At 42.6% G+C, this 25461-nt stretch overlaps 3 protein-coding genes across 4 annotated transcripts; 2 read left to right on the forward strand and 1 right to left on the reverse strand.

Annotated features, from left to right (window-relative positions):
- Nucleotides 1–4562: 4562 nt before the first annotated feature.
- iscua (iron-sulfur cluster assembly enzyme a) lies at nucleotides 4563–25448 on the forward strand. 2 transcript variants are annotated; one of them, XM_008276573.1, is made up of 6 exons: nucleotides 4563–4574; nucleotides 23175–23282; nucleotides 23459–23572; nucleotides 23658–23768; nucleotides 23855–23933; nucleotides 24761–25448. In XM_008276573.1, exons 2-6 carry the CDS (start codon nucleotides 23181–23183, stop codon nucleotides 24850–24852), a joined length of 498 nt encoding a protein of 165 aa, XP_008274795.1. In that variant the 5' UTR covers nucleotides 4563–4574; nucleotides 23175–23180; the 3' UTR covers nucleotides 24853–25448. The 2 variants fall into 2 exon arrangements, with proteins under 2 accessions (XP_008274795.1, XP_008274793.1); XM_008276571.1 differs by lacking the exon at nucleotides 4563–4574 and having other exon boundaries at nucleotides 23115–23282.
- On the forward strand, nucleotides 8632–11825 carry ficd (FIC domain protein adenylyltransferase). The gene is made up of 2 exons (XM_008276575.1): nucleotides 8632–9186; nucleotides 10229–11825. Exons 1-2 carry the CDS (start codon nucleotides 8916–8918, stop codon nucleotides 11308–11310), a joined length of 1353 nt encoding a protein of 450 aa, XP_008274797.1. The 5' UTR covers nucleotides 8632–8915; the 3' UTR covers nucleotides 11311–11825.
- Nucleotides 11880–22948, reverse strand: sart3 (spliceosome associated factor 3, U4/U6 recycling protein). The gene is made up of 19 exons (XM_008276574.1): nucleotides 22751–22948; nucleotides 21594–21720; nucleotides 21398–21502; nucleotides 21132–21316; nucleotides 20678–20783; nucleotides 20003–20127; nucleotides 19668–19823; nucleotides 19119–19257; nucleotides 18329–18436; nucleotides 18168–18245; nucleotides 18028–18086; nucleotides 16977–17086; nucleotides 16766–16878; nucleotides 16596–16672; nucleotides 16338–16509; nucleotides 15771–16222; nucleotides 15185–15337; nucleotides 14847–15031; nucleotides 11880–14237 (listed from the first exon to the last, which is right to left on the reverse strand). Exons 1-19 carry the CDS (start codon nucleotides 22946–22948, stop codon nucleotides 14051–14053), a joined length of 2835 nt encoding a protein of 944 aa, XP_008274796.1. The 3' UTR covers nucleotides 11880–14050.
- Nucleotides 25449–25461: the final 13 nt, after the last annotated feature.

The following is a 25461-nucleotide window of genomic DNA, read 5'->3' on the forward strand; positions in this document are numbered from 1 at the left end:
CCAAACAACATGTATCCAAAAATCAAACAAACCACAGGTGCCTCAAATCCACACCTACATGTGGATTTATTTTAAACATTCCTGCTGTGTATATAGCACTCTGACTGATCTATGTACAGTAGACATGCAGCTAATGGTTGACTGAAGACAGACCCATAAAAAAGCAATCCAAACTGGGACCGTGAGAGCAGTTCCACTCAGACAGTGTGATCTGTTTTGTTGGCCAGAAAATCCTCAGTCTCCATTTGCAACATCTCATAACCAAGTTAGAGAAATGGCTAAAGGAAAGCACTTTGAGGGGAGGGAACATTGTCATCCAGTGGTATTGTGTTATATTTAATCATGTTATAGGGTGCTCTAATTTTATTTTTGTACACCTCTGCACGTTACCAAAGAAACCAAATAAAGTCACCAGCCAGTCATCTTTTGGTGGGTGAAGAAAATAATGAGCTGCTCACGCTTCCTGAGTCATCTCTGCATGCGTTTGACAGAGCTGGCGGCCTGCACACCCACTCCTCTGAGCAGCACAGGCTAGTAAGGAAGTACGATAATAAGTGAAACAGCAAGAAGCGCCTCAGGGAGGTCCTTGGATACGGCTGCCCCTTAGTTGAAACCCAATTATTTCTGTCTCCTGTCTTTCCAGCAGATCATTTACTCACCTGTTGGCACTGCTGAGGCTCTCAAGCCGGTGACCAGCCTGCAGGACGTGACATGCTGGCACATGAGAGCGGGCCTGAGAGAGAGCGACTGTAATGTGAGGGTATAAGCTACTGACAAACAGGCAAACACGGCAGTTCATTCAATCATTCTGTTTCTTTGTGAGGCGGCTTTGTGGCAACGAGAAGGAAGGCAGACAAAGAGGAGCATGAGCTGAATAAATCACGTCTCTCTCCAGGCTTTAGGCGAGAAGTCCTGAGCAAAAACCATCCACGCTCCTCACTGGCGATGTATTTGCAGAACAAGCATTGAGCAAAATTAATTCGCCTGGCTCCTGTGTTGGTGTCTTTTTATGTACGGGTGTTGATCTTTTTGTAAATTCAGGCATATTCATCCAAAGTGTCCAAAACGTGTTCCTGAACTACCGCACAGCATCCATCCATTATCTATACACCGCTTAATCCTCACTAGGGGGGCTGGAGTCTATCCCAGCTGACTCAGGGTGAAGGCAGAGGACACCCTGGACAGGTCACCAGTCTATCACAGGGAGACAAACAAGAACACTCACATTCACATCTACGGACAATTTAGAACCACCAACTAACCTCAGTATGTTTTTGGACCGTGTGGCAGGAAATCAGAGAACCCGGACAGAACTCTGCACGGAGAGAACATGCAAACTCTAAGCAACACCTGGGTGCCCTCACCGTGACGTGAACCAGCGACCTTCTTGCTACAAGGCAACGATGCTAACCACCGCTCCACCTTGCAGCCCCTAATAATATTCATATTTATCTAAAAGTTTTGCATGAACAAAGCGAAATGTTTCATGTTACAGTCCATTCATTTAGCTTGTGAACTGAAGGGGACTCCAAGGAGGACAAAGAACCCGCAGATTGCAGCGTCTGGACTTTATAAAGGGAGTCGTAAAATGTGTTTTCTTTTCTCAAATTTATGTTCTGCATATGTTGACGTTTACTTTAAGTACAAACCTTTATTACTTGTGGATGAATCAGACTGCCAAGATGTCACATGAACAATGCAGCTTCAACCACATGTCACATTACACTCCCTCATCCAATGGCCAGTTAAATTAATTACATCTGGAGCCATCTCAGTGGAATAGTCTGCAATCATTTTTATCTCAAGGATCTTACCGGTAAAAGCTTTGAACCTGGCTTTGAGAAGCAGCTAAAGAGGTTGTTTTAAAGGGTAACATAAAGAAGCGATATTAGTTTTTTACTTTTCTTTACGATGTTATTGTACAAACAGAGTTGGGTCAGATTACTTGTAGTCTGTTAGAAATGTAGTTAGTGAATATAAATTACATGGTAGTGTTTGTAATTAGTGCTTTGGACAAAATGCATTTTACATACTCAGCATTGAGCAAATCATATTATAAAACGTTACAAAAACATTTGTGCTGAGTGTGTTCTGCAGTGTGTGTTTGTCATGAGGTAAAGTCTGAGAAAGATGTTTAGTTAGATGACATTTATTAACATCATTGATTACATCATCTGTATTATATATTAAAGGTAATGTCATTGTTCACACACGTATAATAATATAATAATATCAATCAATTTAAGATTATAAAGCCAAAACACACATCTGATTTCATGTAAAATTAAGGCTAGAAAAAATTTTAATTATGGAAATTTACTGTAATTTCGTAAGATACTCATTTTCTGTTTGCTTTGTTTTTAACAGCATTTTTTGATGCCACAGAAGCTGTAATATTTCCATCTTTGTACTTGTTTTTTAACATTTAAAAAAATATATGTTTTTACAGTGTAGCGCCACCAAAAGAAACAGTTTCAAATAGTGAAGTCGAGGACATGTAAACTGATTTTATTGATCTCACGGGCCGAGGGCAGCCAAAGACAATCCTCTGTCCTCTGCTCTTGTCACCGGAGGACAAAGAGACACTCTGACCTCCCAGATCATCTTGTAGCAGCGCTTGTCATTCTGCCAATGAGAGTGCAGATCTTGCATTTTGCAGCAGACCCTCCGGTGAGTTCAGTACTTTGGATGCTGACAGTTGAGGGCAGTTGTTGCTCTGAGTGCAGCTCTCCTTCACTCTGTCTTCCATTTTGAGTCCCCCTCATCTCTGCCTGCTGAACCATCCACTCTCAGAGAGTGTAAAGGGAGCCACCATCGCTCTCCCTGCGACTGTCTAACGAGATTCTCTATCTCCGACACCCGGCTCTGTCACCCAGAACAAAGCCTCGTCTCAGGCAGAAAGGCGAGCAGACTGACGGCTCCACAGAGACTGGATGGAGAAGTGCGAGCTGGTAGGGGAGGAGGCAAAGTGTCTGTGCCAGAGGGATTTAATTCCTGACCTGACAGGTCTCCTTTTTTTTCCAGGTGGGCAGATGGATTTTCTCCCTCTTGAAGCACAGTTCCAGCAAGCAGTGAAAAGACAGGGTGTTATTTTAATAGTCTGTGACAGGTCATCTCTGGAGTGTGCTTCAACTTAACATATCAGCTGGTGCGAAAAGCATCCTGATGCATTTCTTTACAAAATATGGAAATATTTACTAAACACCAGGGGTTTTTTTCCCCATAGAGATTAATGAGAAGCTTGTAATTTATGTTCCATGCATCACAGTCATTGAACAACTCTGACACAGGAGATAAAAGCATGCTGCAGGAATGCGCCGAAGATAACAGACGTCTAACTTTTCATGAAACTGTTCCATTCTGATAATAATCCCCGAAGTGACATGAGGCATTTAATAACAGAATTAGCACTCATCAATGACTTTAACTGCAGACTTGTGTGGTTTTATCTGTTTCCACAGCTGAGGGGGTTTCAGCTCATGTGAGCGAATGCCAGATGGGCAAAGAATGAGTCCGCAACATGACCCGAGGGCCATTCATCTCATGCCATCATTTCTCTTTCATCAGTTGCTCACTCTGCCATATTTGTTCTTGCTTTTGAACTAAAGCAGACTCTAAACTTGATTGTAGCGAAGCCCCCAATGGAAAAGTGGCCAAGGTGTCGCTGCTTTGATGCTCGTCTGTGTTGTACACAAGGGAGCTGCAGCCAGATAAGAAAATCCAAGAGTGGAGCAAAACTGATGCCTCAGTCTACTTAAAATTACGCTATTCTGGAAATCAAACCATTAAAAAGGGTAAATTTCACTTTAAAGGAACTATATAACTAAACTAAAAAACTAATCACAAAGTCAGTTTGACAGAAAACACCAGACACAGCAGTAGATCTGCAGGAAGATGGCCCTAAACATATTGTCTTTCCTGTTTTTCAGTGGCCTCCTCTGGGCGACATCTACACTGTCCAGGTTGTAGAACGAGTAGGAGGATGTAACCTTTGTCCCAGTGGCCGCGTGCCTCTTTAACCAGACATACTGATTATGTGTCACTATTTATTTTTATCATTATTGTTATTTTTTGTCATTACTTACTTACAATGTGCAGCTGTTCTAATGTTTTGCACATTTTTAAACTAAATACATTTTAATGCCGTTTTAACCATCTTCATCTTATTTATGTTCAGTGTGGGATGTCTGTTTACTTTACAGCCTTCATAATTGCCCCTCGGGGATAAATAAAGTTTTTCCTGATTCTGATTCTGAGATAAAGTGAACTCAGAGAAAAAGGTCAAGCATTGTTTTTAAGCCTCTGCGCGGGCGACAGCCTTCCGTCTGTACGTCCGTCCATCTCAGAACATGAAGTCTCCTCAACACTGAACTTCCTCAAATGTTACAAAAACGTCCACTTTGGACCTAAAAATGAAACGTTAAAAAAATGTTTTTTTGGCATTAACTCAAGAATTCAAACAAATTTTCACAGAAATACTGTGATAAAATAATGAAGTGATGACTTTTCATAACCAAAAGGTCAAAGGTCAGCTTTGCTACAACATGATAATGTTTTGCAAAACCACCTTTTTGGTCAACACCACCACTCAGGAACATGGAGGGAGATTGTGACCATATTTCGCATTTGGTTGGATACTGATTCAGTGACACTGATTTTGGGTGCCCACCACTTAAATCCCTTTAAACTCCTCCCCACACATATCTTAAGAGTTTGAACAGACATAAATGTAACCTATAACTTCTCTGGTTGGTGGAGGCAAACATCAGGCAGTAATTCCAGTTTTTCACACAGAGGGCCAGTCTATTCATCAGAACAATAAAAACCCAATCTTCCATCTGCCATACTTGGTTTTATCATGAAAGTTCAAAAACCGAGGACTTGTGACTGATGACAGAAGGTGCACAGGCAGACACAGAAAGACCAGCAGTAGATTGGACCTCCAAAAAACGCCCCCCAAAAAACAGCAAGAAAACAGGTGAGAAAACACAGAGATTTGTGCGAATTACCAGATGCAACTCATTCACAGATGTTGTAAAACAGGAGCCCCCCACACATGTACACACACGGAGGTGCTGAAGAGTCAAGTGGATTTTTTTCTGAGCTAATTTTGTATTATCTGATAATAGTCTTTGCACTCTCTCTGATCCAGAAAGAAAAGACTGAGCTGTATTATGATACAGTGTTATGTATTATGTAGCAGGCAGCTACAGTGACAGTGAGTGCTCTCTCAGCTGCATGAGGCTGCTCAGCAGCATTCACTGCAGCTAGATAGATTGCCACAGGAACTAGTTCACTCAACTCCCTCACTGACTGCTGCCAAGGCTGATTGGGACGAGCTGTGACTGTGATAATGACTGCAGCCAACGCTGTGCTTTAGTTGTCATGATTCTGGATGTGACACACTCGTTGTAATAGGTGAAAGTACTTGCAGGGCTGTGCAAATTCTTGTTGTGACCCTTCAGGTGCTACAGTTTCATGCATTATGGAGGGAAATCTGCCTCTATACCGAATACTGGCAATAAAATGTCTTGGTGCAGTGACAAAATTATACAGCACTGTGTGTGATTTGAGGCCTTGATACACAAAATGTAGAGCCTGTATCCCACAGGCAGCAGCTGTCTCTTCGCCCATCACAGTTAATCATTGCCAGCATGCAGATTAAATATTTCCTCATGTTTCCTTCCTTCCTTCCTTCCTTCCTTCCTTCCTTCCTTCCTTCCTTCCTTCCTTGCACCCTCTTAGTAAATATACTCTTGGCCACTACAATTTGTCACCGATTCATCGTTGCTTTTCGATGTGTGCATGAATAACAGGAGTGAAGAAATTTGCAGCTCAAGCACTCTCAAACAGGCAGCTCCATTATCCTCCAAGGTGAAATTGCTGAGGGTCAGAACAGACTCAGTAGTGGTAAATGGTGTTAGTGTGCAGCTCCAGAGCTCACTGTGAGTACAGCGAGTAGATGAATTCTAAATCTTACACTTCAGACAGACATACTGAATCTCTAACGCCACACAGCGTCGCCCACACGGTCCTTCATTCATAACTTTCCCTACAAAATCTGTGGTGACAGTGTGTCGCTGCAGACTTACAGGCTGCGTGTGAATATAAGCTATTTGGAGCCGATAGCCCGCCATGTCCATCTGCTGAAGATATGTCCACTGTTGGCTTTGGCATACAGCCAGGAATCAATCCTCATCACCTCGGGCTGTCCACAGCTGGTGGTTAGTTCTATAAAGCCAATTCCACTGTGGTGAAATGACCGACACTGAAGTATAAAGCTTTTAATTAAATACATAAAACCTGCAAAATACTGGTGACATGAAATAGATAGAAACAGATCAATATAAAAAGGTTATTACTTGCTACATACAAAAATAATCTCAGTTTTGTTGTATTCAAAAACTGGATGTTTTAAGCCTAAATCTTGATCAGACTGATTTTGAGGCCAACAGTGCTGCTGCAGTCTTCAGAGGATACAGAGTGTTTGACTATGACTGGGATGTTTGCATAACAGAGCAATGCTGCCCTCCTCTGTTTGTTACTGTATGTGCATTAAAATGGCAGAAGAAGGACAACTCAGAGCAAAGCAGATGGATTTTACTCTAATAATGTATGACGAGAACCCTGTGAAACGCCAAATCAAATATTGATCTATTTGTTTTCTATAATTAATCTCACTTTGTGGTCACAGGTTGTGCTACTGAAAGTGGCCTCCTGTGCCAAGTAGCATCATACTAGTTTGTGGCTGACATTGTAAATTCAGTGGCTGAACCTACAAAAACTGTGGGGTTAAAGTAAATATCAGGCCTAAAATATGAGATCAGGCTGGATTTGTAGCTATTTACTACAAATGGCACTGAACAAAAATACAAACAGAGCATGTAGATGGTGTTTTTTGACTAAGAGAAAAAGTAAAAAAAATCTCTTTTGTGTTGTTCTGGTTAGAAAAGGTTAAAGTTTTTAAGCTGTTCAACTGGTGACAAATTCTAGAATTAATCCACACTGTAGTCAGATGTGGCTTTGAAGGACAACGATCAGGTAGTGTGACCTGCACACAGACACTCTTCTGACCAGTGACTATAACAGGACACCTTAAAATGTGTGTTTATTCAAATGCTACCAATGACAAGAAAAAGTCAGACTGTTTTTATGTTAGATGCTGGAATGTCTTTTAGTGCTGGGGTCAGGCTCTTGAATGTCCACAACTTTACCATTTGGCATCTTAGAAATCAGTTAACACAACATGGAACAACAGACAATTTGCAGTGTGGATGGAGGTGTTTGTCAAGAGGGTTCAGTCCTGAAAAAGGCCGGGGACAACATTCCACAACCTCGACAACTTAAAGCATTGCAGATGTGTGAGATAGTCAGGAAATATTTTTGAAAAGTAGCCATACAAGCTGAGAATAGAAAACTAAAGAAATAAACAGAAGTGAATACAACACACTCATAAAAACCTAAATGAAACAGTTCAAGCAGCACTATACTCAAAAATGTCTTACTGTTTGAGCTTCACTCTGCAGAATAATATCCAGAGTTTGACACCAGAAAATTGTTTCCAGGTTAATCTTCTGAAAGAGGAAATTTCTCACCCAGAATCTTGACAGCATGATTTATGTCATCACCGCTAGTTTGGAGGCCAGTCCTCACTCAAGGCAACTTGCAAAAGTTTGTTGTGGAGAGTTAAAGCCTGCATTGCACATCAACCGATTAGACACCACATTAAAACCAGCTGCCTAATGTCGTGTAAGTCCCCCTCATGCTTCCAAAACAGGTTTACCTGAGCACACAGCTCATAGTGATGGGCCTGTAACTATCAGCAGTAATCAATCTTAATGCAGAGTAATTAACACCGATATGTACATAAAATGTCATCATTTTCTAACAGAAAAGTGTTTTTCTACAATGCATAGGAAAACATATTTTATTCCTCTATTGTTAGTCCTGTGGTTTGCTCACCAGTGTGGACAAATGATATTTAAATTTTGATATTTGTACCATTCACGAAAAAGATGACCTAACTAAGAAATATTTTTGCCGCTGAGAAAGATCATGTATTCGGTCCCATCTACACCCAGAACTAACCTATGCCTACTGAGTGTAACGTCTAACAGAGCAAAGCAGTCCTGGTGGACAGCAGAAAGTACAGGAAGCATATTACAGAACAAAATTACACCATCAGCATAAAGGTGCACAATCTGATGTAGTGGAGTCAAGTTCACTCTTAGAACTAGGCTGAGATCTTAGAGATTAGTAACTAATACATCTCAGTACTGTTAGGATGGATGCATCTTTCAATAAAACAGCATTTATACACAGGAATATGTTTATCACTTCGTAATTAATCTGTGTTTGTGTCAAATTAAATTGTTTTTGGACACTTTTCTACTTGGTACATGATGTTACTCTGCTGTTGTTCCAGACGCACATTGCGCCTGTCAGGTTAAACTGAGGGATGAACGCTCCACACTATCAGCCAAGCAGAAGCAGTTACGAACATATCGTTGTATGGCTGCACTTTTAGCCAATCAGCATCGCCCTACAATAGCCCGCTGACCAATCACATTCCAGCATATTCACACGTCGAGCCTCGAGGAAGTAGATGATGTGTATGTTTTGTACACAACTGTGCCGACGCCGATAAGTCAGCTGTGGTCGGGTGGTTCATTTAGTTCGTATTTTAAAGCTTTACCTTAGAGTCACGTAGATGTACCGGAAGTTAATTTGACCAAAATAACTGAGGTCCGAGCGGTAAAAGTTGTGTACCTACTTGAGTTGTGTTGTCATCTGCCGGTTGACACACCGACCGTGTTTTCCCTCCAGTCAGCCGCCCTCCGGCTCTCCAAGCTGGGGTGGAAGTAGACGATGTGGGTCTCCTCAGCAGAAGATGGAGGATTTAACCAGGGATCAACATGTCTGCTGTGACGGTGTGGCGCTACACCAGCGGCCGTGTCCTGGGAGGATGGGGCCCGCTGCTGTGCGTCGCCCTCGGCTCGCTGGTGGCCCTCCTGATGCCCCTGGTCGGGGTGGAGGACCGGTGCTGTGCCTCCCTGAAGGGCATCGCTCAGCTCCGCTGCCAGCTGTGGGGGGGCTCACAGCAGCCTCCAGCTGTGCAGTCCACCAGCCTCACGGTCCCCTTCACTGCCCTTGATCTGCTGCCTCAGAGGTCCAAACCGAGCAAAGGTACAAACAAGAAATTAGTGCCATATGTTAAAGAAGATTAATGAGATGTCGCTTCAAAACCACATGAGGACGACTGTGCCTCTGTAGAATCTTAAGAATGACTTAATTGTCCTTTAAATCACTTTGAAAGGGGAAAACGCTTTCTATGTACAGTTCTTTGCATCTTAATATTTCTTTTTTTTTAAAATATTTTGTGATTACTGACCGGCAACAGTTTGAAAATGTCAACTAAAGCTCCTGGAGACATTTTTTTTTTTTTTTTTTTAAAATATTTTGTGATTACTGACCGGCAACAGTTTGAAAATGTCAACTAAAGCTCCTGGAGACATTGTGATGGCCATTTTCACACCATTTTCTGACATTTTATAGAGAAATTCACTCATCACAACCTCCAAATAAGCTACAGATTAGTTGATAGTGAATATAACTCTAATATAAGCCATTTTCAGCTACAGTGATCCTATGGTGGGATATCAAATATGATTTTCCTGATTTATGTCTGAAGTTCTTGAAAATGTCAGTTTGTCAGCATAAACCTACAGGCGATTCTATCCATACACTCTGGACAAAAACATAAACGCAGCATGTACTTTTTAATTAAAATCCATCCATTCTTTTTAACATAGAATTAAAAAACTGTTGTTGCACTACGCAGCATCTCTACAGCAGAATGGATGTCATCAAACAAACAAGTACTCGCTACACTGGAAATAATAATCAGCAGATCGAGAGTGACCAGAAATCACATGTCAGTAATGAGTAACACATGTGAAATGTCAGTGCTGGCTTGTGGGATGTTGTCCCACTCTTTGTGAAAGGCTTGGTCAAGTGGGCGGACATTTTGGAAGCCCTTGTTGGACATGTCAGTCTAGAGAAGAAACAAAGACCATTTGCTTGCTGCATTCATATGTTTAGTGTCGTAGCCACTAGTAGAAAGTCCTCTGGGGTCATAATTTATTTTCAATCTTGCCCATTTCTGTTGTTTAAAGTACCTGCTGTGTTATGACCTCCACATTGCTGATGCTGTTCATCCTGTGTGCAGAGATGGAGCTGGAGGCCAAAGCGGCGCTGCAGCAGGCTCTGGAGATGAAGAAACTTGGGAAAAGAGAGAAGGCTCACAAGCTGCTGGTTCATGCGCTCAGCATGAACCCAGACTTTGTGGATGCCCTGACAGAGCTGGGGACCATTCTGGAGGAGGAGAAGGACGTGGTCCAGGCCGACCACCTCTACACCAAGGCCTTGGCCATCTCGCCGTGTAACGAGAGAGCTCTGGTCAGCCGAGACCGAACTCTTCCCCTGGTGGAAGAGATTGACCAGCGTTATTTTAGCATCATTGACAGTAAAGTGCAGCGGCTCATGTCCATTCCTAAAGGCAACTCCGCACTTCGCCGAGTGATGGAGGAAACCTACTACCACCACATCTACCACACGGTGGCCATTGAAGGCAGCACGCTCACTCTGTCGGAGATTCGCCACATCATTGAGACGCGCTATGCCGTTCCTGGGAAGAGCCTTCAGGAGCAGAACGAGGCCATCGGTGTGGACGCAGCCATGAAGTACATCAACACCACGCTGCTGTCCAGATCAGGAGCCATGACCGTCAACGACATCCTGGAGATTCACCGGCGGGTGCTCGGCTACGTGGACCCTGTGGAGGGAGGGAGGCTGAGAACCAACCAGGTGTTTGTGGGCCACCACATCCCACCCCACCCTCAGGACCTGCAGCGACTCATGCAGGAGCTGGTTCAGTGGCTCAACTCCGATGACGCCCTGCAGCTGCACCCTGTGGAGTACGCGGCTCTCGCTCACTACAAGCTGGTGTACGTGCACCCGTTTGTGGACGGCAACGGACGCACATCGCGGCTGCTCATGAACCTTGTGCTCATGCAGGCGAGATACCCGCCGATTACTATCCGGAAAGAACAAAGGGCTGAATATTACGCAGCTCTAGACACGGCCAACGAGGGTGACGTTCGGCCCTTCATCCGCTTTATTGCCAAATGTACAGAAATAACATTGGACACTCTGTTGATTTCTACAACAGAGCACGCTGTGGGGCTGCCAGGAGCTGGCCAGGACCAGGCCTGTCCCGACTGCAAACAGACCATCCCAGTCCATAACTGAGCTGGGGATGGGAGGAAAAAGGGAGCACGAGGCACCAGCATGCAGGAATAGATGTCGATTAATCTACTAATAACAATCCCATCATACAGTGTGTTGCATCACATCATCTCTTGGTCATATCCCACCTTGTCTGAGTTTGAGTTCAATAGCTGCTGTAACTGCAAACTGCTGCAGAATGTTGAACTGAAATGGTTTTGTTGTGTTTAGGTTTGCTTTCATACAAACACATTTTCTGTACAATTAAAAAAACAAAACATTTTTCCACGTTTAACCGTATTCAAGAGTTGAGGCGTTCTAATTTATCTCAGAATCTACAATCTGAAATGTGACTACTGCTGAGGTGAAGAAAAAACAAGTTGTTTGAGCTTGAGTTGCGGTTTCCACTGCAGATGTGTACAGTTTGTGAACGTTTAGTTTATTATCTATGGATAAAGATGATGTCAAACAACACTGCAAAGCACTTTCATGTATTTATTTTCAAATAAAAGTAAGCGTGCTGTTACCGTTCATTATGAGCAGAGTTGTTTTATTTTAGAATGAACCAAGCAGAGCGTCATACTGGGATCAAAGATGATTTACGTGACTTTATTAAAACAAGTTTTAGACCAAGTAACAAAGCAAAAAACATGACATGACTTTATTTTTTACTTTTTTTTTTTACAGGACCCAAAAATACAAGGGTAGATAATTGAAAACGCAGGAAAATAAATACTACTTGGGAAAAAAGAAAAGCCTTTAATTATTTACCTCTATTCCAGATTTAAAACATTGACTATAGAAATAATACAAAACAACAGCAATGCACACAATACAACTTGTTTAGTATTGGACATTAAACAGAAGGTGACTTCTACCGACCAACATGTTTCGATTTTTTTTTCTTTTTAAGATTAGGCCACTGTGGTGAGAGCAGTACATACAGCTTGTTTTTTTAATCTGTTTTGAAAATTTTGATTCATATTTATTACAAACTATGGTGACCTTCTTGAAATACTGAACATTATGTACACGAACAGAATCGATAATATTCCAAACGAGACACGAGGACTGGTGGACAACTTGTGGATCCTTAACATGAAATAACTGCATAGATTCTCTTCTATTGTGTCAAAGGAGCTGCGGACCTAAATAATAAGTAGATGATATATCTAAATATCTGTAAATAAGCCTTTTGTTTTTTTTGTAGCATACTGAGAAGAGCATCTAACACAAGTTCACTAAAAGGGTGAAACCAACTGCATGAAGACGAACATGTCCGAACCACACTTGCTCATAATGATCCGTGGGTTCTTCGACAGCACACTGATGGTTCTGTTCTACTTTTGACGCCTTAAACTAACTCATGTTTTCTCTGGACTGTTGCAGGTAATCACTAGCTTATGTATATATATCATTTTCTTAATTAATTGGTTGAGAATCAAAGACTGCTTGTCATTAAATGTTGTGTTAATCGTCTAAAACCAAAATACATTCAATAAGAAAATGAAAACTATTCTCCCATTTGACGATTTTTCCCTCAAAATAATTGGAGCTCCAGACTTCTGGGCCAACGACTTATCAAGTTAAAGATTTAAACGGTTGAAAACACTGGCTATAAACCAAACTACCACACAAACACATTAGTCAGGTGTCTTTCCAGCCACCAAAGCAGCCAATTAGATGCAATTTTTCAGCATCACCAGCATCCTGCTTGCCTTCAAATTTCACACGGTGAAGCGAGAATGGTTCATTTCCCTCTGAATCTCGTTTTCAGTCCACAGCACATAAATCAGACCGACGGCTCAAACGTGACTAACTTGATTACGGATGTTCTTCCCCTGAACAGACAGGGAAGAGTTACAAGTGATGCACGAAATCAGATAAATCATAAGACAGTATAATTAGAGCAGGTCTGTAAACACTACAACTCAAGCGTGAGCAGTGTGACGTGAACAGAGGGCAGCCTTTATATTATAAAACCCTCAGAGAAGAAGCTGGTTAACTGATTTGATGGAACCTTTAGGGGTTCTCCGCGGCGTCGTAATACCGATGATTAATAGCGGATGGTAACTCAGGGATGGTATGATGCAAAAAATAATGAATTAGTCACTATACAGTCAGAAACAAAACAAACACAGCCAGTCTCGTTAGCTGTGTCCTCAGAGGTCAAAATAAGTTACATAACAAAAGTCCTAGTTTCCCCTAAAAACATCTGCAGAACGTCTCTTCATCACCAGCACGTCCAAACGTATGTACACACACCGACTATATTACACCATATTGGAACTTTTGCATAAACCCTTTTTAAAACAACATTCACAAGTTTGGCTGTTTTGAACATTTAAAAAAATACTCTCACATATACTTCTGTCGGATCCCTCAAACGGAGCACAACAAAAAAAAAAGAGAGACCTTGAAACATGAGGCTTACAATTTTAGATACAGTATATTTACACACAAATATGATACACGGTTTTTCTTTTTTTTTTTATAAAATAGCCTGGCAGCCACCTTCAAACACACCCAACAAAAACAATCTGGCTCACTGGTTAAAAAAAAAAAAATCTGGGTTGAAAAGGGGGGTTTGTGATGGGAGCGCGGCGATTAAGGCAAAATCTCGCAGAACGGATGATGACGAGCATGACTTGAGATTAAAGGGACATCAGGTAACCGATTGACAGAAGAATCACCGACACTAATTTGTAAGGACACAAGATGGCTTTCAGTGTGAAGGCGGTCATAATCCTCTTGCTTCGTCTTCTCACTTGTTGAGAAGCATCCTGGCAAAGTCTGAATTTGACAAAGGTTTGGGCTCTCCGGCTGCGTTGGCCGCGCCGCTGTCTGTCACTCGCTCAGCTGCCGTCCCGTTCTCCACTTTGCTTGCGGGCGCACTTTGTCGGTGAAGGGAACGGGGGAGTAAAGAGAGCCCGGTCCGTCCTCTACCTCTCCTGGAGAAAGAAAAAAAAAAACAACAACTCTGATTTACACTCATGTTAATGTATTGAAAATCATTTGAACATTTGCAAAAGTACATGTGTTCTGGTAGATTAATCATAGCAACTGGACTTGCTTGAGTTCCTTGAAGACGTTTCACCTCTCATTCAAGAGGCTTCCTAAAACTGGAAGGACCATCACTTAACAGAGGTGGAGGTCTGAGGCATCACCTCTCACCTGTTTACAACTCAGTCCTAAGAACTCTCCCTAGGAAGATGAAACCACATTCATACCCGGCCACAAAAGACCCTAACGAACCCCTTTGTGGCAGGAGGAGCACTAATGACTCACATAACGAGGGGGAGGAGCAACAACCCCCCAACTGAAACCGAAACTCAGGTGTTAATGGCTCCTTTAGGATACAAGTATGTGGATCTCCCAACTAGTCAGTCAGAACTGATGAAGCCTCTTGGATGAGAGGTGAGACGTCTTCAAGGAACTCAAGCAAGTCCACGATTACTCTACCAGAACAACCATGACCTGGATGGCTGAGAATCTCCACAGACAAAAGTACACGTGCAAACATTTACTGTCATGGCGGAGAAATGTGTCGGCAAACTTACGATCCATAGACCTGGCGAGGCATCATGTCGCCCATGGGCCTGCTGGAACCGGGTTTATCCACGTTTCTGCGAGGAGGGTTGCTTATAGCAACAGTGATCTTGTTGCCCTCCACATCCATGCCGTCCATTCTCACCACTGCCTGAGAGGCCTGCGTTTCATCTGCAAACTCAACATACGCCAGACCCTGCAGGGGCACACAGCGAGAGAGGGTTAACAACAGATGCTACACCTCGACTCCGCTCAGCTGCTGGAGGGTCAAAGGTAGTAATTACTCGCCAACACAAGACGAGTATTTTTAGCCAAACATCTGGATGCCGTCGTCCTCGTTAAGCCTCACCTTGGGTTTTCCTGAGCGATACGTGACCAGACGAACCTCTCTGATGGTGCCGTGGCTTTTGCAGATTTCCTCCAGTTGCTCTTTAGTGCATGAGAACGGCAGTCCGGAGATGAAGATTTTGTGTTTCTCCAGTGATGTGTTGTATTTAAACACCTAGAAAGGAAAAAAAGAAAAATGAATGTGAAGATATAACTTTATTTCCTCATACTCTGGGCTTTTATAGGGAACCCTGAACACCTGTTTTCAGTCGTATCAGCTAAGTTGGAACAAAAACTAGCAGACGCACCATCAACTTAGATTATTGATTATCACATTTTTTCACTACCTCTCAGCAGCACATAACAATAATTCTCATTGATGCAATTAAATTAAAGCAATCCAGACCGGGGAAAGTGGCACTAAGTCAACAGACGGGTTAAACAATTAAAAAAGACTAATTTATATTTAATTACTTTTAAGTTCAAGGACACAAAAGCTGTTTAAGAATTAAGAGAATCCATTACCTTCTACTGCTTTTAGAGGAAAGTGGCTCAGTAATTTTAAGACCTTTTACAAACAATAGCTACAATAAAAACAAGAAATTTACCTTAAAGTCAGGATTTTTGTTTTTGTCTACACAAGGTGACACAAACATGGGCCTGCCCTCCACCTCCCGTCTGTCCAGCTTCAGAGCTTCAGGGACCGACACTGGCGATTCAAACTGTACATAGCAGTAGCCTTTGAAGGTTCCTTTATTGCTGAAGACCGGGCGAATCTCTTTGATTGGGCCACAGGTCTCAAACAGTGTCCTGAGCTTTGACTCTGGCTCCTCCAAAGTGTAAGCCAGGTTGCTGATGAACACGCTGGTATTGTCATTACGAAGCTCTGGCTTGTCGTCATTCTGCCTCTGGGGAGTAGCTGCTGCTCCCTGCTGCACTTTCTTATTGCCAGGTGGAGCCGGCTTGTATCCGGGTGGAGCGTTCCTCCCAAAGAGTCCGGTCTCCGTCTCCATGTACTCGTCTGTGGTGTGGTCACTGTTTCCTCTGTGCCTTTTCGGAGCTTGTTATGTCACAGAGAAACAAAACAAATCAGACACCACATAATGAGTAACATCACATTTAATGTTGCTTAAAAATAAAAAAGTTGCATCAGTCAGACGAAGCAGTCTCTCTACCTGAGTCTTCATTCCATTCATCCTGGTAATCATCCTGGTCTGCTTTCCTCTTCTCTCCAGCTCGAGTTCCCTTCTGGAACTTCTTCTGAGCCTTCTTGTCAGACTTGGCTTTCCGCCGCTGCTCGGCTCTCTCCTCCTCTTGGCGAGCCAGGTTGGCTTCTTTCTCAGCCGCCTAACAGATGGACAGAACATGGTAACATTAGCCAAAAGCCGCCAAACGATACACCTGCCCGGCACAGCGCTGACATGTGCCCCTACTTTTGCTCGTTGCTCGTTAATCCTGTTCAGCCGGGTCTCTGTCTTCTGCACCGCTACGTCCCAGTCCTCCAGAGAACCTAGAAGGTGAGACACAGAATACAGACATATTAGAATTCATTAAAAAGCTTCTTTATTTTTATGCTAACTTGGATTTTTATGTTGGTGCTCACCTTCTACTCTCTCAAACGTGAGCAGGACTTCACACACATGCTCTGGGTAGTCTGAGGTGCACTGGACTGCTCTGTGGAGGGCTTTTCGACAGTGAATAGGGTCTCCATAAGACCTGTGGATAGTAACGATAATTGAAAAATTAATTGTGATTAGTCACAAAGGCATCACCGCTTCACTTCAATGAACAGTTTTCCCATTAGACTCACAAACCTTTCAAGATTGTAGTACTCCAGCCACATGTTGGCGAATTTGGCGTTCCCCTTTGTCATGATATTATCCCACAGTTCTCTGGCTTTTTGCATGTTCTTGCAGTGGAGGGCCTGATGGTGGAAAGAAAAGGAAAATATGAGATAAGTGCTCTCCATATTACATGCAGACGGGTGACAAATTTATGGGAAAAACTTGAATAAATGAGGAGAGAAACAGATGCACTGAATGGCACAATTAAGCCATTAACATCCAATTAGTCTCACTTAGCCGGTCCATTCTGTCGTACATAATTGTCTGGCTGCACCTCAGTATCATTCTGCTACAGAGGGAAAAAAACGCTCTGGGTTGTTTGTATGTATTTAAACCAATTACAGTAGTCGGGGACAGAGCGGAGTAAAAGACGTGGCTTCTGTGTTTCCTCAATATAGTGAGCAAGCAAGCAGGAAGGTCGCCAGTTCGCGTCCCGGTGAGGACACCTGGGATCTTTCTGCGTGGAGTTTGCATGTTCTCCCCATGCAGCGTGGGTTCTCTCCGTGTTCTCCGGCTTCCTCCCACAGTCTACAAACATATTGAGGTCAATTGGTGATTGTAAATCGTCCGTAGGTGTGAATGTGAGTGTGCTTGGTTGTCTATCTCTAAGTGTAGCCCTGTGATAGACTGGTGACCTGTCCAGGGTGTCCCCTCCTAAATCAGCTGGGACAGGCTCCAGCCCCCCGTGACCCTGGTGAGGATTAAGCGGTGTATAGATAATGGATGGATCTTGCATCATGTTTGACAAACCTGCTGCTACCACAGTTCTATCTGTGGTCCTTCACATCTTCACCTTGCATCTCAATTGATTTTTTCAGTAGCAATTTAATTATGCTTCAAGGATGTCAGTAGTATATTGCAGAAGAATAGAATTAAGCCTTTACTCAATTTAAACAGCGAAGGTCATCAGACCTGTCACACAATTCCTTGGTAATTTTGCAGTTAAATGCTTACCACGATTCAACAATACTCGTACACCACTCAAACTCTAGAAAATGGTTGTCATAGTAACACTGCTTACCTCTATCCTTGCCCAGATCTGCATTATGAGACAAGAAGGATCTCCACTTTCACCAAACCCTACAGAGACACAGAACAGTGAATAACAAGACAACCGAATCAATAACGCCACTAAAATAAATCTCAGTGAAATCCACCTACTTTCTTCAACGTCTTGCTTCATGTAGTCTAGAGATCGAGAGAAGGCTCCGCGCAACTCCTCTAACTCTTTGCTGGATTCTGCAAAAAACAAAAACTTGAAACCATCAGCAAAAGAGTGACGTGAATTCTTTGTTTCTGTAATACAGTAACACTGCTCTCACCTCGACTGAAATCTACACGTCTCCTCAGGTAGTCCAGGTACGCCTGCCAAATTTCCACATAATCTGTCGCTTGAATGAAACCAGCATTCAGCGCCTTCTCAAAAACATCTGTGTTGGAGAAAGAATCGAGATAGTTTCACTCGCTAGTATTTCTCTATTTTTTTTTTTTCATCTTTCATATCCCACTGCAACAAAATACACAAGTCTATTACAGTAATTGTAAAAATAAGTAATAAAATAAAATTTAAAAAATACAGTCGTGACTCGATAATCTGACACTAAATGTAAAACCTTCTTTTATGTTGGATAGCAAGGCTGTCGGATTATCAAGACGGAGGTCGAGATACAAGGAGGGCTTGATGCTTGATGCGGGACACTTTTGGGTCGTATGAAGTTCACACAGCAGACCACATACAAGTCGTATTTAATTGGAAATGAGAACAAACTTGCAAAAAAATCAGATTTCACAAAAAAATCTGAATTGAGCTTTAAGTCCTGCAGTCTGAACGTAGCCAATCTGTCGGATTGTGAAGTCAGATAATACACAGTTATCCTTATTTGTGACATTAAATGTCATATCGGAGTCAAAATCCAAGGCTGTCGGTTTGTTAAGGCTGTTTTTAATGGGTTCCGTTAGTTTTTCCTAAAATCCTGTCGGATAGCAAGGTTTTCAGATTGTTAAGGTTTGGATTATCGAGTCACGACTGTACATAAGAACTTCAAAATGCTTAAATAATAAAAGCAGCCGAGGTGTTGTGTGAACAGCCTAATGCTGCGCTCTGGCTGTTACCTGATACAGTCTGATGGTCAGATCCATGTCTCTCCAGAGCGAGCACGTAGCTCTTCCACAGACCCATGGTCCAGGGGCAGTTCCTGACGGCACGATCATGAGTGGAGAGCACCAAGTCTTTAATCTTCAGCTGACGATCCTGTAGAGCCCAGAGAAAGCAAGTAACAAAATGGTTAAACGATCGAAACCCAGCAAAGATTCATTCCTGAAGATTTAATGAAATATTTTAATAAGCAACCACATTTTTATATGCAGAAAAATAATTCTTCATTACTGTCAACTGCATTAATATCTAATAGATGTCTGTGCATTTAATCCAAACTGGGTTTGGCTACATAAACCAATTTGACAAAAAAGAAAAAAACTTTCAAAAGCAAATCCAATGTAATAAAGAGAACCACTTAATTGGATTAGTTATGATGGAGTTGCCGAGTTTTAGGTGCTGAAAAACAGCAATCTGGGAGGCAATGCGACACAATTCTACACAGCAAACATTACAGTCCGACTGGGAGCCTTTAAAAGACGACATAAACAGTGAATAATACTTACAAGATAGGTATTGTATTTTGCCCACATGTCTGGTACCAAGCAGTTCTCTGCCAGAGTCCGCTCGAAGGTTATCTGGATCCGCGCAGGGTCGCCCTCCTTTAGCTCAAAGTCGAGGTAAGACTGATACTCTGCCAACTTTGGAGGTTCTGCTACCAGCTGTAACAAAGACAACAGCAGGCAGATGTTACTCACTGCAAAAATTAGACATAATTTCAACTGTAATAGCACAGTAATAAGCATTTATAACTGTAATAGACAGTAATAAGCATTTATAACTGTAATAGCACAGTAATAAGCATTTATAATTGTAATGGCCATGAGAAGTTAGAAGTTACCAGTGACTCTTCAAAAGATTTGCACTTCTCCATCTGCTGCAAAGCCTTCTTGTACTGTTGTATGACCGTCTCAGCCACCCCGTGTTCAGACCATTCCTCGTACTCTGCATACGTGGCTTCCATGTCTACAACACAGGAGAGCACAATTATCTCAAAATGTACTTCTTCCCCTTTTTACCTTTTCAGTAAAGATAGACACACTACATATAGTAGCTTAGCATAAAAGGCTAACATTGAGAAGTATAAATTTTTAGTTGCAGGAATGTGTCCATGAACATCTTTGTCTCATATTTAACAAGCAAATGAAAAGGCTCCGACAAAAAAGGGTTTTGAGCATTACAGAAATGCCACTGGTCTTTATACGGATGGTCCAGAATTTAAAAAAAACATGTTACTAGACCATCTGGCTATCTCTAGCCTCCTCCTGCAGCAAACTGAAAGCATGTCAGGGCCTGGCAAGGACTGCTCTTCTTCTCAATCTGCATGGCGTTTCAGAAGCCATATCACCATCCTGCCACCTTTAACTTGTCCAAAAAAGCAGTGTTATCTTTTTTTTCTTTTTTGTTAATAGAGTAATTCACAGTTTTTCAAGTGGGCCACGACATACGGCCCTCACAACAGGAATCCTGCCCGTTTTATAGCAACCCGTCTGGACAGAAGAGACGTCATTCTTACCCATTAAGGGGACGGCCAGCTGGCGGCGAAACAGTGTATGGATTCGCTCAAGCTGAGTCTTCAGCAGCTCCTGCTCCTCACGGCTGGGAATCCTGCCAGGAGGCGGCTGAGAAGAGAGGCAGCAGAGAAAAATGGTGTTGAAATTGTGCCCATTTAGTCAAACATCAAAAGGAACTTAATTTAGCATTTTAAGTAATTGTAATTATTCTGAGTTAAGTAAGTCTTACATTCAAAATCAGGCTCTGACACGGTATTAAGACAGACTTAAATTGTCTGCAACTACATTATGCTGCAAAAAAAATATTTTAATCTAACAAGTGCCCAGCTTGCATTCTCTAATATGTTTTTTCAAACTGCGTCATTCCAAAACTATATGTAGAGAACTAAAACAGCAAAAGAACAGAGTGTATGTCTGACCGCTGAGCAGATCTCTCCTGGTGATGGAAACACAAACCTGTACTGTGGACAGAATGGCGTTCTCAAACTCCCTGTATGCCTCCCACACCGTCTGTCCTTTGGTCATATGAAGCCCCACAGCTGTCACAGCTCTCTCAAAGATGGCTCTCACCTTGTCTATGCCACCAGGTGAGCCCATGCCACCAATAGAGTACTGGGCATATTCGAGCCAGATATCTGGACCTGTGCACAAACGTAAATGTTAAGATCGTGTAATGACAGAGTGTCAGATCCAAGGTGGTGATAATGGCGCGATGCACTCACAGATATAGTCTTTCACAGCTCTCTCAAAGAGCTCGTATACTTTCTCTCGGTTCGGCTCCTCCTCGCTCAGACGGATCTCATCCTTGAGCCAGTCCAGCCAGATCTCTGCGGGAGCAAACAAAACATGGTTTCAGTGGGAAACAATGCAGGGCTGCTGATTCCTCTGACCCCTGAACTGCAGGAGACAAAAACCAACCTTCAGTGAGCGGGAACAGTTCACTCATCTTCTGTCGTGCCTTCCGCAGACGGAAAAGTTCTCCCTCCTGCTTAAGTAGCTTGATAAGATCCACATGGCAGTTGTAGTCGAAAGCATTAATCGACAGCTGAAAAATTGCACAAAGAGGGGGAATGAGATGTTGAAGATGTTGAATAATTCACATATCCTAAACACCTCCCAGGTTTTCAGTATTTATCAACCAGCAATTTAGTACCACTGCCAAAGAGAATGACCTGAAGTTATAATCTGATCCAATCACCATAATATTAAAGTGACTTTATACCCCAGACAGCAATAACTCTGGCTTCAAATTAAACTGTAACGTAACCTGTGATAGAACTATTAAGACAAAAGAGTCCTATTATTCAGGGGGTGGGTTTTTTGTTGAAACGGTTTTTGAGGAGTGTTGATTCAACATTTAGGTTACCTTGGAAGCTGTACTTTATAGTGCTTCATCTCTAATGTTTTAGTCCCTTCATTTAAGTCAGACAGAAAGAGTAGGCTGATCATTAAAAAAACACCTCTGAATGTAACACAACACAATGCAACAGCACTATAAACAGCAGCTCCTGAGATGACTGGTACAGTCATGCAGCAGGCTCAGTGCTGCTGGTACGTAGGTGTATCTGATCAACTGGAACTGACTGTAACATAGCGGGGCTGCACGAACGCTGTCAAGTTGTTTTAGTCTCTGCTGTTACAGTTTCTACTGTATCACTAGTTCAAGTTCAATCATGACGATGTTATGGGACGCGATAAAACAGAGTTATCAGTTTGCAGTCGTTAAAGTTGGTGTACTTTCTCTCTGCCTGCTCTCAGAGCTGTGATGAAATCACGGGCTGGTAGTAAAAAGGCGCGTGTGATAGGAGACGTTAGCATAACAGATTAGCAGGCAGCTAATCACGGTAGCTGTGTGAATGACGTCGTAACAAACACGTCCATTTAATTGTTTTAGTTAACAGCAGCTAACACTTTATTCATTTCTGTTTCCATTAAACCACGTCCGGACAGAGCAGCTCACGTTTCTAAAGCTGCTGACTTCTTGTAGCTGGCTGTGTTTACCCCCCATTCATTCTCATTAGCTCCTCGGCTAACGTTAGTTAACCCAGCTTGGCTCGGCTGTTGGTGCTGCTCACCTGCTCCTCCAAACGTTGGATTTCGGCTTCATTTTCCTTCTCGTCCTCGGACGAATCGTCCTCCTCGTCGTCTGAATCTTCTACCCCCATGCCCTCTTCCTCCCCCTCGTCCGACTCCATCTCCCTCTCCTCCATCCCCGCATCTTCCTCCTCCATGTCTTGCAACTGCGTTTGCTCTGCGTTGCTTGGCGCTGCCATGTTGGAAAGGCTGTCTGCCTGGTAACAAGCTAACAAGCCAGCAGGACGACGAGAGGCGGAGTCTGTCCCCGGAACTCACCGTCGCTCCGCCAGCGTGTAGAGGCCGCAGTGAGCCGCTAGTAGGGGCTCCTCCGTCGGGGGAAACCTTCTTTTTCACCTGTTTGTCAACAAAAAGCCGTTCGTCCTCACTCGGGCTCACTCGTTGATTTCCGCTCACCGTCGGCAGTGAAACATGGCGAACGTCTGCTTACGAAAGTCCGCGTCCTTGCTGTTATTATTTAGCAGAAGGTTGTTCACACCGGAGCGGACCGCTGTCTGCTTGTATCACAAAAAGGTGAGCGACTGAAAATGCTTTAACGTTGTAGTTTTAATCAACTTCAGTCACCTCAGTTATGTAGAGTTCGTGTTGTGTTGTCTGTCTGTGTTGCTAAGTCAGCCAGCAGCGACCTACATTTACTACTATGTATAAGAAAAAGGAAAAATAATGAGCTGTTTGTGTCTTTCTCGAAGGTGGTGGACCACTATGAAAACCCCAGAAATGTGGGCTCTCTGGACAAAAACTCCAAGAATGTGGGGACTGGGTTGGTGGGTGCACCAGCCTGTGGAGATGTAATGAAACTACAGGTAAACTGGATGTGAGATAACATGACAATGCTGGTGTCAAGACTCTGAATAGCATCACTGAGCGTTTCTCTCTTGTCGTCTCCAGATCGAGGTGGATGAAAATGGAAAGATAGTGGATGCTAAATTCAAAACATTTGGCTGCGGATCAGCTATTGCCTCCAGCTCTCTAGCAACAGAGTGGGTGAAGGGAAAGACGGTGAGTTGGTACAGCAGCTGAGTCACACATTTGTGCTTTGTTTTCTGTTTGTGGAGGATCTGATCCGTCTGCTTTCACCTCTGCAGGTTGATGACGCCTTGAAGATCAGGAACACAGACATTGCCAAAGAACTCTGCCTTCCTCCAGTCAAGCTTCACTGCTCCAGTAAGTTCAAGTACTTTTAGCTCACTGAAGGAGACATACTGTTATCCAGCACCCTAAATAAGCATGCGGATGAGTGGCAAGGTACAGGAAGAATATACCTGGCATAGATTTTACAGGTTTCTGAAGCTTTTATGGAGAGATTAATGCAGTTTATTTCCAAAATTAACTCTCTTTTGTTGTTTAATGATCCAGAGCGTCGTCTGACAGGCTGCTTGTCTACAGATGAGATTCAGTTCTAGTAATCATTAATAGTGAGGAAGCCTAGTTATGAAGGACCCCAGCTATATCACATGCTCTCAACATATAACATTTAATGCATATTATCTTCATCTTCAGGTCTGACATAACACACAGTTGATCCCTATTTCAAAACATGTGCATTTGTCATGCTTCGAGCTCATTTGTTCCGGTTTTTCCAGTGATAGACTATCAATTCCTACATGTGGGTGATGTGATGCAGTCTAAATGTTAAAATTATTTTGAGATTTTTGACGAATAGTTAATAAAATGATTCCTTTAACACCTGTGAGTGTGATTAACTGTCGGGCAGTACTGCAAATTTAGTGAGGTCGACTGAAATGCATTGATTCGTCAGGTATTTTATTTCTGAAATGTATTATATAAATATACATATTGTTGGTTCATTAAAAATTAAATATACAGTAAAAGATTATCATTTCTCATTGGTATATGTAGCTTTTCATTCAGGTAAATTTAAGCGCTATGAGATGACTTGTTGTTGTAAATATGCGCTATACAAATAAAATTGAATTGAATATACAAATAAATTGAAATTCATGCTCTCCCCTGCATTTGTTTTCTTTCAGTGCTCGCAGAAGACGCCATAAAAGCAGCGCTGTCAGACTACAGACTTAAACAACAGGACAAGAAGGAGGAACGAGCCAAAGCCAGCAGTTAATATGTTTCATCCACTATTGGGTGTTCAACTTGATATATCGGCTCCAGCTCATGTCTCAAAGCAGCGCAGTGCTGTGGGGAAGATGACTTACCGTAACGCTACATCAGGTCTTACATCCTTCAGAGAGTTCAGGGAGCTTTAGGCATGTTATAGATCTCCGTGGCTGTGGGATCAGTGCCTTGATTCAAGCAGTGATTCCAATATTCTTAAAGTGCCAGACGTTAATGGTGTTTATGTTTTCATTTGTTTCTCATGAGGTGATTAGAAATGTTGAATTGATGCTGATTTTGAAGTGGAAAGTTCTTGGTGAATCTTTTGAGACATTTCAGGTCTTGGTTTTAAGTGCGGGAGCTTTACACTTTTCCTAATTTACAGTCATTTTATGCACAGAACATAAAGGAGATCTTAAAGCAGGAATAATGGGATGGAGGTGTGGTGATTGTTGTATATTTTTTTGGCTTTGAGGTTTTATTTGGCTTGATTGTATAAAATCCCTCGTGAAGAATTCAACATGAACATGCAGTTAGGTCAACAGATACATACAAAAACAATACAGTCAATGGATTGCTTACTGTGAAATAAATGATTACCAACAGCTTCGGTGTCTGT

This window comes from Stegastes partitus, unplaced genomic scaffold (assembly GCF_000690725.1).
Source record: "Stegastes partitus isolate 25-593 unplaced genomic scaffold, Stegastes_partitus-1.0.2 Scaffold77, whole genome shotgun sequence".
In the NCBI taxonomy this organism is placed as follows: domain Eukaryota; kingdom Metazoa; phylum Chordata; class Actinopteri; family Pomacentridae; genus Stegastes; species Stegastes partitus.